The sequence below is a fragment of the Lolium rigidum genome, chromosome 5 (genome assembly GCF_022539505.1).
Source record: "Lolium rigidum isolate FL_2022 chromosome 5, APGP_CSIRO_Lrig_0.1, whole genome shotgun sequence".
In the NCBI taxonomy this organism is placed as follows: domain Eukaryota; kingdom Viridiplantae; phylum Streptophyta; class Magnoliopsida; order Poales; family Poaceae; genus Lolium; species Lolium rigidum.
The window spans coordinates 75,349,254-75,364,130 of NC_061512.1; the positions used below are offsets into that span (position 1 = coordinate 75,349,254).

Consider the following 14,877-nt stretch of genomic DNA (forward strand, 5'->3'; position numbering starts at 1 on the left):
GCGTTGACCTCGGCTTATTGAGCATTGACCAAGTTTACGATCACTCCGTAGTCAAAGAGATGAAGGGCGGATTATGAGGGACCGATGCGTTGCCATCGGCTCATTGAGCATTGGCTAAGTGGACAATCGGCTAAATTAGCTTGAGGGCAATCGGCAAAATCGAATTGGGGAAATTCTTCATTGATAAAGAGGATTTCTTACATAAAGAGCTGATTGCTCTCAAAAGGAAGTACTAGGGGATACATTGCCCCATCTACTACTACTGATCCTATGCTAGGGGTCCTATCTACGGGCCGTCGCTGCCCTCATCGTCGCCGTCATCGCCGCTGTCGGCGCTACTCCCGGCGGGCTCGTCGTCGGCTGGCCGTGGCGGCCGCCGGCGGGACCCTCGTTGTCCTCATCTTCCTCGTCGGCATCGTCGTCGTCGGCCGTCGAAGTCGGCGAGGTTCCCCGGCCGGGGGCGAAGCGCTTGGCCGGCGGTTCGTCGGAGGAGGTGTCGTCCTCCCTCCTCCTCCTCCTCGGAGAAGGTGAAGTCATCACGGGAGAAGCGATCGTCATCGCTCTCCTCCTCCGTCTCCCCGTCGGCGAGGAAGCGGAGGTCACTTTCCCCGTCGGTCGAGGACTTGTCGTCCTCAGACCAGACGGAGAAGTCGTGACTCGGGCTCATCCCCGGCTTCGATGGCGCGGCGGATGTTGGCCGCGTGGGCCTCCTCCGGGTCCCACTCCGGCGTCGGCTCGCGGGAGGAGGAGGATTCGATGGAAAGACCCGATGAGGCAGAGGAGGAAGAAGACATGGTGGCGCAGGAGGGCTTTTGGAGTGCTAATGCGAAGGGGATGAAGAAACGAACTGTTTGGAACGGTTAAATAAAAGGGGATATAGTGGAGATTCAATGCCACAGCAGTTTCCGAGGAAGTGGTGCCCAACAAAAGAAAAAAAATTGCCAGGTCACGCGGAAAAGTGGAAGAGGCAAGGCATCATGATGAAGGATACTGCGACGGTTCTGCTCTGCCACGACATGACCCGACGAAGAAAAGCAGAGTGATTTTGGAATTGTCATTTCCAAAACCAGGGGGGCATGTGTTATCACCAGAATTTGACCGGATCAGAAGTGGGCCGCGATTGAGATGGGCTTGAAGAATATACATAGAAGAAATACATGAATCGGCCTTGTATACAAAGTCTGGGCTAGTTTGCCCGTGTATCTGTAACATAGTAGGATACGTATCGGTTAGATAGAGTTTGGCTCGTGCACGGTTGGGATTATTCCCACGTTAGAAAGTCTACGGACTATAAATATGTATCTAGGGTTTATGAAATAAACAACAATCACGTTCACCACAAACCAATCTAGGCGCATCGCCAACTCCCTTGTCTCGAGGGTTTCTTCCGGGTAAGCATCATGCTGCCTAGATCGAATCTTGCGATCTAGGCAGTACACGTTTATTCGCTATCCATGCGTTGCTCGTGCTGAAGCCTTGTTGATGGCGAGCAACGTAGTTATCATAGATGTTTTAGGGTTAGCATTGTTCATCGTATCATATGCTGTCGTCGTGCAACCCTTAGATGTCTAGCCGCCCTTACACCTATCTTGGGTGTAAGGGCGGCACCCCACTTGATCATTATTTAGTAGATCCGATCCGTTATGATTGCTCCTTGTTCTTCAAGGATTAGTTTAATATCTGCATAGTTAGGCCTTACAAACGGGTTGAAGGATCCGGTGGCGCGTAGGGTGTAGTTTGCTAGCCCTAGACAGGATGTTCCGGGGATCAACTTCGTGTTGGTTTTTAGGCCTTGTCTAGGGTCGGTTTACGATCACCGTGCGTGGCCGCCAGGCTCAATCACGAGTAGGATGTTCCGATTATGTGGTGAAACCCTAAATCGTAGTAGGTCGTTTTAGCTTTGTTTTGATCAAGCAGGACCACCATCTGATCGTACATCTCGTACTGATCATGGGTGGATCGGCTCCTTGAGCCGATTCACGAGGACAACTCGAGAGCCGATCGAGGCTCGTATTTAATGTTTACGTGTATGCCATGCGGGAAACTAAGCGAGGCACATCCAACACCTTCTCGACCAGGTATAGGTCGGGTGGCACGCCCTTGCATCAGCATCGGACGTGCGTGCCGGAGTCTTTGCGGGCCGTCGCTCGGAGGGGCCAGGGCCAGCCGCAGCCCTGGGAGCCTCCCGGCTCTACTGTGTTGCCCGTCGCTGCTCGCCGGTGGGTTTCTGGCCGCAACACTCGGATGGGATCCCGGACATCACGAGGAGTTCCGGAATGGTCCGGAGAATAAGATTCATATATAGGAAGTCATTTTATAAGTTTGAAAATGATCCGGTGCATTTATGGAAGGTTCTAGAAAAGTCCGGAAGAAATCACTTTGGAAGGCGGAGTCCCGAAGGGACTCCACCTCCCATGGCCGGCCAACCCTAGAGGGGTGGAGTCCCAGGTGGACTCCACCAAGGGTGGCCGGCCACCCCCCTCATGGAAGGGTGAGAGTCCCACTTGAGGTGGGAATCCCACCTTGGGTAGGTTTCCCTACACATGGAAGGTTTTGGGTTGGGGTCTTATTCGAAGACTTGTAGTCCAACACTTGGGGGTTCCACCTATATAATGAGGGGCAAGGGGAGGGGGCCAGCCACACCAAAAGCCACCACCTTGGCCGCACCCCTTGGAGGCCTGTCACTCCCTCTCCCCAAACCCTAGCCGCCTCACTCCTCCACCTCTCCCGCAACGCTTATCGAAGCTCCGCCGGAGATCTCCATCGACACCGCCACCACGCCGTCGTGCTGCCGGATTCAAGGAGGAGCTACTACTTCCGCTGCCCGCTGGAACGGGGAGAAGGACGTCGTCTTCATCAACACCGAACGTGTGACCGGGTACGGAGGTGCTGCCCGATTGTGGCACCGTCAAGATCTTCTACGCGCTTTTGAAAGCGGCAAGTGATCGTCTACCGCAGCAACAAGAGCCTCATCTTGTAGGCTTTGGAAATCTTCAAGGGTGAGTCTCGTTCATCCCCTCGTTGCTCCCGTCTTCTAGATTGCATCTTGGCTTGGATTGCGTTCTCGCGGTAGGAAATTTTTTGTTTTCTATGCAACGAATCCCTACAGAATACTATGTCAAGTTAATTATCGATCTATCATATATGTGTTGTTTATGATCTTGCATGCTCTCTGTTGCTAGTAGAGGCTCTGGCCAAGTTGATACTTGTAACTCCAAGAGGGAGTATTTATGCTCGATAGTGGGTTCATGCCTCCATTGAATGCAGGACGATGTGATGAAAGTTCTAAGTTGTGGATGTGCTGTTGCCACTAGGGATAAAACAACAATGCTTTGTCTAAGAATATTTGTATTGTTTACATTACGCACAGTACTTAATGCAATTGTCTGTTGTTTGCAACTTAATACTGGAAGGGGTGCGGATGCTAACCCGAAGGTGGACTTTTTAGGCATAGATGCATGCTTGGATAGCGGTCTATGTTCTTTGTCGTAATGCCCTAAGTAAAACTCATAGTAGTCATCATGATATGTATGTGCATTGTTATGCCCTCTCTATTTGTCAATTGCCCAACTGTAATTTGTTCACCCAACATGCTATTTATCTTATTGGAGAGACACCACCAGTGAATTGTGGACCCTGGACCATTCTTTTACATCTGAAATACAACCTAATGCAATCATTGTTTTCTGTTGTTCTTTGCAAGCAAACATCATTCTCCACACCATACGTTTAATCCTTTGTTTACAGCAAGCCGGTGAGATTGACAACCTCACTGTTAAGTTGGGGAAAAGTATTTTGATTGTGTTGTGCGGGTTCCATGTTGGCGCCGGAATCCCTGGTGTTGCGCCGCACTACACTCCTTCACCAACAACCTTCACGTGGCCTTCATCTCCTACTGGTTCGATAACCTTGGTTTCTTACTGAGGGAAAAACTTGCTGCTGTGCGCATCACACCTTCCTCTTGGGGTTCTCAACGGACGTGTGCATCACACGCCATCACCTACTAGACATGATCCCAAGTCAAAAGCACCACGACAAGACCTGGAACGCAACGTGATCACCACGCCTGGGCGCGCCAGAGCGTGCACTGGAACCACTCTGGACACGCCAGTACACGGCCAAGCCCCATCGCTGTCATCCTCCTCTCCCTCTCTCCTCGCGCACGCTCACTCAACACTCTACCAGGACGTCGCCAGACACCACCATTGGCCGTCGCCCGCGCCGTAGACGACGACATCATCAAAACCCTGCCGCGCCCGTACTGCGAGGATGGCAACGATGCCCGCATGCCCTCGTCCTCCATTCGCTGCACCAGCACGCGCGTCGTGTTCGCCATGATGCCAGGAAGCGCACGCGCTCATCGCCTTGCCCCTTCGCAGCTCTAGACGCCATCGCCACCGTCGACCTCCACGGGCACCCACAGCACACGCGCGCAGCTATAAATAGAGCCACCCCCGCGCCTCAATATTCACACCATCTTGCTCCCCACTCACCTCTAGTCCTCCTCGACCCCTTCCCCTCCTCAATTAGCCGCCAGCTCGCCGGAATTTCACCGGAGACTGCCGCTCACGTAGCCAGATTGAGACGGAGTTTGCGACCACCTCAGCACCACATGCGACCACCACCTGCATCGCCGTCCTCGACAACCTCATCCTACCTTGTCGCCCAGCCTCGCCGGAGCTCCGGTAAGCTGCCAGCCCCAAACCCTCGCCGTGCCCGTGCTGCCTCTCGTCGGCGTAGACGACGACTATGCGTCGTTGGATCAGCTTATAATCCAACGGCCACCGTTTCTCTGTACCGATTCGGGTTTAAAGAGTGACTGACACCTGGACCCCACCTAGTCAGGTGGCCCGCTCGCGCCAGACGCATAGCTGGGCCAGCCCAACTCGTTTCTCCTCTTCTGGCCCGTTTAGTCTTTCCCGCCAGAGCCCAAAAATTTGAATTCTTTTAATTCATTTTAGTTTCAAATTCAATACTGGTGCTCACTTAGATTTTTAATAACTTTCAATCCACTCAACTTAATTTGACCAACTTTATATTGTTGGAAAGCCTATAAAATTCTCTATCCAACCACACTGGTTTCAACCTCATAGCTGTTGTAGATTTTGGTTACTAAAAAGAACAAGGCAGAGAGTTTTCAGTTTTTAAATAAATTTATAAAATCAACTATGATGAATTTGGAGGTGATTCAAATTCTCATATTTCACATTTCAAAAACTCTAATTGTTTATGCAAAAATATCACATGGTTACTTTGTATGATCATGGGCTAGAGCAAAATATTGGCTATGTAGTCAATTCTAGCCCATTTAAACTATTTTCACATTTAGGATTTCAAATCTATGAGTTGTAGCACCTAATTTAAATCATTTTCCCAAGTGTTATGAAGTAATGTGATGACCTCTATTGCATGGTCTCATAATTTCTCACTTGAGGATATTAAATCAAATAGGATTTAAATTGCATGAGGTATAGAACCTCATTTAAATCATGTTTCTCAAATGATAACTGTGAAGTGTTGACCTTGGTCAACATGTGATCATACATGGTTATTTGAGGAGATTAAATCTTAACAAGATTCAATGAGAGGAAATTATTTCTCCAAACTAAAGAGAAACCCTAATCCACATTTCAATGAGAGGAAATTATTTTCCTAACACTAAGCAAGAAAACCCTAGCATAATTTTGGGTAGTAATGTTAAGTGAGGATGCTAGATCCTTTGTGTGAGCCATTAAGGCTAATTAAGTCTACTTAAGTATTGTTTGGTGATTGTATCCTCGTATTCGTTTATAGAAGCTAGTACCGGACACTACCAAGAAGAGGAGGTTTTCTACCAAGAGGAAGGAGAAGAGAACTTTGATCACTACCCCAATCAAGGCAAGCTAGACTAATGCAAGTTATATTGTTGCAAGTTAATATTCTTGCAAGCTACCCAAGTGCAAAGCTCTACAAGAGCAAGGCACCATTACATTTTACTTTATGCCTAATGGTCCTATCCCAAGTTTTTACCTTACAAGCTTTATTGAATTTTATTTATCAAAGTTACTTTTTGATTCATGATTCACTTGGTTTAGTTATGGAGTAGTACAAGAGCACCACACTTAGCCTAGAAAGCTATAAGTTAGTTAGCACCCCTCATGACTAGTTGCTAGTGCTAATACTAAAAGTGACTACTTTAGATGGGAACTTGTGAAAACCAATGACTTTGAAAACCTTGGAATGATGAGTCATTCTATTGAAAGATTTTGAAGGTGAATATGACTTGTGAATGACTTGGTGAATTTTACAAAACTGATGGTTGGGTTCGGATGCGATACCATTCCAATTCTCAAGTACCCCCACAATACCTGAATCTGGGTAAGGCTTAACCGGAAACTTATGTATTTTAGTATGGGTTCCCTCTGAACAAGCGTCATAGGTGTTATGCCAAGGCTGCCTCCCCCAAAAGTGAAATGACGTGAAATGAGGTGAATGCCAGACCCAAGCCCTGTGCAGTTCCCGGGTTGACGGTTTGTCTTCACCGGGAGGCCAAGCTCATGGGGAGAGGTGCCTATACTAGGGTATATAAGTGAAAGGTTATGGTTGATGATCCGCGTACTTGAGTTACGATGATTCGGGGTTATCCTCGACGGATGTAATCAAAAGTTGTGGCACAAGAGTACAACCTCTGCAGAGTGTTAAACCTATTCGAATAGCCGTGTCCACGGTTACGGACGATTGGAAAGGTCATACTGTTCCGTTGTCAGAACTTTTCTTAAAAAGGAATGATGAATTGAAAAGTGACTTGACTTGAATCACAAATGAGTTGTGGGAATGACACTAATGTTCCCACTTGAGTTAGTTAGCAAAATTGAGGAGTCTTTACTAAATGTTTATGAACTAAACTTGGCTTTATACAAATAAACCTAGAGCTTAGCACCCCTTATTAAAATTGATAAGAAATTACATTAGTATTAGTTTGCGAGTACTTTAAAGTACTCATGGCTGTGTCCCTGGCTATTCAAATGGCCAGACTATGAAGATGAGCCCCAGTACCAGGATGAAGGACAGCAGGACGTCTACGAGAACTAGGACTACTCCTGACATCAACAGTTGCCTGTGGAACAGATGGACCACAACCGCTACTTCGCTTCCGTTATGTGTTTTGTAATAGGATCTCTAGATCCTCTATGTTGTATTAAGACTGGATCATGTGATCCTTTATTTGTAAGACGATTATGGTATGTAATAAATGATGTGTTGTGATATCAATCTATTATGTCTCGCAAAAACAATATTCCTGGGATTGCGAGGTACGGCATAATAGGCATCTGGACTTAAAAATCCGGGTGTTGACACACATGCACCAACAACTAGTTTTGCGAAATCTTTAGTGAGGTTACCATAGCGAAGTAACCTCATTTCCTTCCTAGACAATTTGCCCGCTGACATCTGCTGGGGTTCAGCCTGAGGAATTGGTATGTCGGGAGGCGGAATTGACCACCTAGGTAGAATGTAATGTTCCGGCATTACGTCTACTTTACCCACAACAGTCATAACCTTTATTATATGGCAACAAATCAAGCCATCTCTAGTAAATTTTCAGCATTCACAACTGTATTCATCTTGCTCCAAATTTGCAGTGATCCTGTAATTCCTTGCTCCATAACCAAACACTGCATTTCTGATTGGAGAAACCTCAAACAATGAAGGATTAATTTGTTGTATGTTGTAGGATGTAAATTTCTTCAACCCAATTTGAAATCACCTGAATATGGGAAGTGTGTAAATGGATAGTACTTGCTCCTCCATTGGGAAGTCACACCATGTTTTCAGAGTTTTGTCCTCACCCTGGAATTCATGTGAATCTTTAGTAATATTTATCCTCTCTTGTAACTTCATGTATTGTTTGAAGAAACGTAGCAGGCTTGCATTTGGATCGACATATCTCTTCAGAACTGCATTGAATCCTTCACTGCGAGCAGTAGTTTGTAGGAAAGGGAAGAACCTATCCATAAAATAAGATGGGACAAATTTAGCTCTAATTCCATATAGGTCAGCAAGGTCTGTGTTGTCCGATACACCATGTCTCTCAATCATCTCTCCCCATCGGTTCTCAAACTCGACAGGTGTCTGGCTATAGTCAACAATTTCATTGAACTCCCTCCGTAGTTCCTCATGCTTTGCCATGAAAGGGCCGAGAGGGGATCCTTGTGCATTTTGCATTATATGCCACCGATAGTTCCTATGGCACGAGTTAGGGAACATTTCCAGGATGGCAGTAGTCATAGCAGCATCCTGGTCAGTGATGATATTCAGAGGGTGTAAACCATCCATAGCATCCAGGAACTGCTCAAACAACCATACAAAGTTACTTATCTTCTCATTCCTCAAGAAACCACACCCCAACTGAATTGTCTGCCCATATCTGTTAACTCCAATGAAGGGTTCACACGGCATCTTATAAGCGTTTGTCATGTATGTAGTGTCAAAGAATATGCAGTCATTGTAATTCTTGTAAACTTCTCTAGTGGGTCCATCGACCCAAAATATATTTTCAACCCTGTCCTCACTATCAAGTTTGTATTTGTAGACGAATTTTGGATCTTCTTTATTGAGTTCCTCGAAGTAATTCAGCAGCTCTGGTATGTCTTTCACATTTTGCTTCTCATCTATACTAGCCATGTAGTTACTTATTGTCTTCATTTCATAAGGAACCGCTTTTCCTGTTCCATACAGCTCAGACATGATATCCATTATTCTTCATGCTGAGAGGTTCACACTGTCTAACAGATCAATGAACTTCTTTTCTTCTTTTGGTATTTTCTTGTGTGACCGTAAATACTTCTTTAGACCAAACTTCTTGATAGTTTCATCCGTGTGCTCTTCAATGAACTGTGTTACTTCCCAGATTGAACCCTTCCTTTTTTACATGCATCTTTGCTTGACAGTTAGTCCGTACCGTGATTGCTCTGTTCCTCATCTTCACTGGCTCAGCTTCTTCTTTCTCTGAATTTGTTCCAGACTTGTTGCACACAAACAAGTACTTGTCCTTCTGCTTGTCCATTACTGAATTTCTGGAAGAGCTCATCTTCATAGAGAAACCAACATGTTCGGCATACCTGTTGTAGTGCACTTTAGCAGCCTCCCATGTATCAAATTTCATCCCTAGGTATGGTTTACGTGGTGCAAATCATACAGTGTTGATTTGCACCTCACCATCACTGCCACTTTATTCACTAGATAGTGTTTGACCAGTCGGTGCACCATCAGTAGTATCATCTACTGACATGAATCTAGACTTAGCACCAGTATCATCCCCTGATGTGCCTTGTACTGGTGTTTCAGTTCCATCTGGTTCCATGAAGTCATCATAGCCAGGCGGATTGTTCAGGTCAATACCATGCAGGTTAAACCAATCCATTTTCTGCAATGAATAAACAAGTTAACCATTTTTTGTTACTTCATCCATGTTGTGCATCAAAATAAAACAGCAAAGGGCAAATTACTTCTTCACATTGTTAATTAACTGTTAGCTTTTACAAGTGTTATTTTTATGGTTATTACACCCTAATTTTCTTTCTTTTCATGCACATATCATTGATGCCTACATCAGTGTTCCAAGATTTTGCAATCATGCCATGTTTGTTACAGGTTGCATATTTCCTGCTGTCTACAAGATCAACACAACCAGGTTCTCAGCTTGCAACTTCCTGATGGCTTCTACAGACTTCAAAGGTCACCAACTAGATTACTTCCTGGAGGCTAGATCATCAACTAGATTACTTCCTGAAGCCTTTCACTGACTTTGGTACATACAACAACTCAGGCATGACCCTGTGTTACTTTTTCATGTCAGTAACATGTGAGTTCCACCCAATATGTACTATCATAACTATGGGCTCAAGAATCTGTGAGATGTAGGCAAGAACTAGATGGAACTGCTAGATGATTATGAATCATGTGTGTTTGCCTTGTTTACCTTTCTTACTTCTCTGGGCGTCGTTCTGATGAAGCAGCTGCTGCTGTGTTACTTCCTAAAGGATCCGGGGATCAGTTCATGGAAGTTCTAGGGTTTGCCTCCCCTTCCTGCTGTTGCTGGCGGCGGTGGAGAAACAGGGGAGGAAGAAGAAACCCAGATCTGGTAGGTAGGATCCTGTTTTTTGGCTGCTAGCGTCGAGACAAAGCTGGAGGCGTGGTCGCTGTTTTTTAGTGGGCTGTGTGGGGATCACGTGATTTCCATTTCGGCAAAGAGTACAAACGCGTTTTGTCTTTAATGGGCTGTCCGAACTGACCACCGGGTAGGCCCAATAGTTATTGACCACTGTGTAGTCGAAACCTTTGCAAAATGGCCCGGCTTTGCCAATTTACTTTTTCGCACGCCTCTGCGCAGAAATCCATGTGCAAAATGTGCCACGGAAGCTGGGAGTTGTGAGCGCCGGCGGCGGCGACACCAATACCAAAAGCCCTAGCTCGCTACCGGCGAACGCCAACTCCCTTCTCAACTCCGACAGCCGCCATCCGTTCACCTCTCCTGCACGAGCGACGCGGCCGCCCTCAAGCGAGGCTCAGCAATGGTCGGGGGCCAGAAGAAGACTGGGCAGGGGCGGATGGATGCCGCGATCGACCACTTTGCCCAGATGGGCTACAACAAGGCCGACGTCCGCAAAGTCGTCAATAACCTCATCAAGGTTCGCCTCTTTTCTTTCTCCCTTTTATTTCTGCTTCGTTTTGCCCTTTTTTTTCCCGCGGGCCGATTCCCTTCTTGTTATTGTATATTGTGGTGTCATTCTCATACTAATTTGCCCTCATCTGTTTAGAATGTGTATGGGGACAAAGGGTGGCCGTTCCTGGAGGAAAGCGGGTACCTCGTAGTGCAGGAAGCCCTCTTCGAGAAGCAGGAGCAGGACGAGAAGCTGCAGCTGCAGTTGGTGCAGGAGGAGCATCAGGTGGAGGTTCAGGTCAGCTCCCTCCCCTGCTTATCTGTGTCCGTGTAATTGTTCAGCGTGTGCCATTCAGTATATGCAGGATGTGTTGCTTGAGTTGGCAATAAGGCAAATAATCCTACTGCCACCCGAAGCCAAAATATAAAAAATACAAAATCTTGCTCAATAATACTTGCTAGATTAGATCAATCTCTCTGCTTTTATTTGGATTTGGAGTGTGTGCCTTTGCTACTAATTTACCGGCCCTCTTTCCAACTGTCCAACATGTTCCTCATATAAAGTACCTTCAAATTATGCCCCCCTACATCTACCAGGTGATTGCGTATTTGCACACTTAGTTGGTCTGATGTAACAAAGATCTTTGTTCTTGGTCTTAGAATGCTATTTTAGTGCTTGCTATAATTTTTGGTGATATATACCAAGCACCTAGAATAATATGGTAATATGGCATCTGGAAAGCTAAGTAGATGTTTATGTTATAGAATGGTACTTTGTTCTTACATATTTATGGTTGATGTTTCACTCTTTTTTTCAACTGGATTTGTTCAGCCATTCTCTTAATTTCCTTGATCTTTTGAAGATTCCTTGTCACTGCTTATCTGCTTCGCTGGTCTTGTGTTAAAAAAATTACACTTTTTCACGTAAAAGTGTGTTTATTCATAAAAATGACAATGATGGTAGCAGAAATAAGTATATCAGTTGATGTCTTCTCTGTTTCCTTCAAGCTGATATAGTTAATTTTTTTTTGAGATTTCAAGGTGATATGGTTGACTGATGAATTAGCATTGCACTATGTAGTATTTTCTCACTTAGTTTTGTAATGCAACTGCGACATGGTACCCATCTGTAATTACGTAAAACAATTTAGCGTGCACAAACTGCTGTTACTTGTGACAATTTTGATTTTTCTCTAAAGCAAGACCTTGGTTATTAATGTTAAGTTTATGTTCGTTATTCCCTCCAGCAACAAAGCTCATGCATATTGTCCAATTCTTACATGCGCTTGGTTTGTAATGCAGCAACAAGAAGGAGCAATGATGGGGGCACCGCCAGAAAGCGACATGCCAATTGTGAAGGTTCACAATGAGGTGCCATCTGAAACTGTGTTTGCAGTTGAGCAAACAGAGCAACTGGTCCCCATGATCATTGACCCACCTGCTCCCACAGCTGCATTGCCACATCCGCCAGCTACAGGAAGCGGTCGCACAAGGCTTCCCTGCTATGGATGGATCAGTGAGTCTGAGAGTGACTCAGACTATGAAGAGTTTCTTGCAAGTCGACAACAGCAGGTGCATGTCCCAACTTCAGGACGAGACCTTCCTAAAAGGAAGCGGCCAAGTAGGTGGGATGTGAAATGAAGCAACCTAACAGGTGATTTTTTTGTTTTCTGATCTCCCCTTTTCTATTTTTAGTTGATATTAGTTTGAAATTTCTATGAGTAGTCAGTAAGTCATACTATAACTATTGTTTTGCTTTTGACCCAGTGAAGATACTTGGTATAGGATTTATGTTTCCTTGGTTAAGAACACAAAAATGTCATACTGGTTGACATTAACAGGAGTGGCCAAATATATAGGAGTGACTTTCAAGTTGTATTATGGGAAACGCTTATGATGAAATAGGGTAGGAATCCTTGGGAGTTGAGGGAGATAAATTTTTTTTGAATTAAAGGGTTTCCCCCGATTTCCATTAAGAGAAACCAAAAGTTGTTTGCTACAGACCTCAGCAACGCCACCAACCCGCCATGGAATGGAGAGTTTGTTTCAAATAAAGAAAAAACTAAACAGCCTAAGCCAGACGATGAGAATACAGAAGAGAAAAGGGGTGCATAGGTCACGGGCAACAGATCCTGGAGCTACAGACCCTCACGCTTGAAGCATTTTCTCCCAGGCATCAGGCTTCGATGACTTCAGTTCTTCGTCTTTCTGTTTGTCAAAATGTCTTCTTGTCTACTTTTTTCTACATTGCCAGTCTTGGGGTCCATGACACCCAGCTCCTCCTGGTTGCTGAACACCTCGGTTGCGATTTGCTCCACCAGCTTTGCGAGCCATCGTAGTCGATCCTTTGCGCTGTCCTTCACCTTGGTGCAATCGAGTTCTTTGCCGCAGCCCTGTTTTTTTGCCCTCTCCATGATGGGAATGTCATTGTTCTGAGACGCCAGCCTGTCACTATATCTCTGATCAATCATCCCATCAGCCTCTGTAACCACTGCCATCTTACTTGTGTTCCCCGGTCTACCATTTTGTATGTTGTTCACTTTTGTGCCTAGACTAACTGATGATTGCGAGCCTACCAAATCATCCTCTTCCCCATCAATTCCTGACAAGTCCACTCTATCATCACCATCTTGATCCATACCTTCTTGAGTTTTATGCTTATCTTCAGTAGGTTCACCCCTCTCCGCTGCAAGCTTTGAGTCAACATCACTAGTCCCTGTCCCTTCATTTTTTGACTTCTCATTTCTTTTACTAGTGCCATAGGTCCGAGCATCCATATTTTGGATGATGAACGGTGGTTGGTGGAAAAGGGTGTGTAAAACTTGGGAAGGTAGGAGTATTCACTTGTAGCTCAAAAGAACGGGGCATATTATTCAAGATTTGTTGGTATGCATGATCGATGAGATTAGCTCAGAAGTCAGAACACAATCCATCCTGGTGCTAATATTAACGGAGCTGAACAGTTTTCGGCTCCATTCAATCATATTTCATCATATGAAATAGAAGCTTTATTGCAGCAGATATCCATACTTTAATAGTCTTACTTAATCTGCATCCTACCAACGTTGAACAGCTGGTTTCCATGATCGAAATGCTAACCATGGTTCTCTTGTTGCGACAGAGGAGCTGTGGACTGGCTGGGTTTGAGTGGACAAGTGACGTCAGTTGGAGTATTAGTATGAGATCTGAATTTGCAATGGCAGTGTGGCACTACTATGTAAGTGTGGAGTTGTAGCACTATCTGGTAACTTTGCAGTATTAGTATAACACTAATAATTATATTTGACATACTCCAGATTAGGCCGACATTATTTGGCGTTATACTATCGCAAATGTTGAGAAACTGTGATATTGTTGATGCAGTTTTGAAGATGGATCTCATCTACCAGTTATTGTTTACATCATCATGTGCATGGTTTGTTTTTTCTTGTCAACATTTTTCATCCGGTGCTTCTTGTGTTCTTTTTTTTGGCATGAAACACTTGTATTCCATTAAGACACGGCAAGATTGCCGGTCACCTTACGGGTTACAATATTCGGGCAGTTCGACATCCACATAGAATGTTCGTTATCAACTACACCGGCATCCAAAGACGCTAGCAACCAGCATCCAAAGACGCTAGCACATGTGCTGGTTTGTTACAATCTCTCTGAACATACATAATTCGAGCATCAATAAAACGGAGGCAGAGCTTGTATTTCAGTTCACTGAAAAGGATACCCAACGGTGAGTAATCATACGCCGTAGACACCAAAGCTTGCTTCAACACCAGGCAATAAGTTTCGAAAACAACACGGCCCACTCCCAAGCTGTCAGCAATCTCAACAGCTCTAAACAGAGCAAGAGTTTCAGCATGTTGCGCATCAGAGGCAATAGCAATTCTGCCAGTTGAAGCAAACCTGAAAACATCATTTTCATGTCGGCAAATACATCCCCAACCGCCTTACATGGTCAAAGTGTTAACCGCTGCATCCACATTGATTTTGGCAAAGTCTGTAGGTGGAGACTGCCAAATGCCAATACATGGCCTGTCAAATAGTGGTGCTCGGCTTGGCCTTGAGATGTGCTTCCCAATATTCGTCAACAAAGCAACCACAACCACCGTCAGTAAACTGAAACTCAACCATTGTGAGAAAGTGGTCACCGTGATTCCTTTTGTCCTTTCATGAAATAGAGAAGCATCATGAAATGACTTGTTACAACGTCTAGATCCAGTAGATGTGACGCAGGGTCT

The 14,877-nt window shown here is 45.2% G+C and overlaps 1 protein-coding gene across 2 annotated transcripts; it reads left to right on the plus strand.

Moving 5' to 3' along the window:
* The first annotated feature begins 10,391 nt into the window (after window positions 1-10,391).
* Window positions 10,392-13,993, plus strand: LOC124651118. Of its 2 annotated transcripts, XM_047190258.1 has the most exons (5): window positions 10,392-10,670; window positions 10,800-10,940; window positions 11,945-12,013; window positions 12,093-12,296; window positions 13,764-13,993. In XM_047190258.1, exons 1-4 carry the CDS (start codon window positions 10,554-10,556, stop codon window positions 12,276-12,278), a joined length of 513 nt encoding a protein of 170 aa, XP_047046214.1. In that variant the 5' UTR covers window positions 10,392-10,553; the 3' UTR covers window positions 12,279-12,296; window positions 13,764-13,993. The 2 variants fall into 2 exon arrangements, with proteins under 2 accessions (XP_047046214.1, XP_047046213.1); XM_047190257.1 differs by having other exon boundaries at window positions 11,945-12,296.
* Window positions 13,994-14,877: the final 884 nt, after the last annotated feature.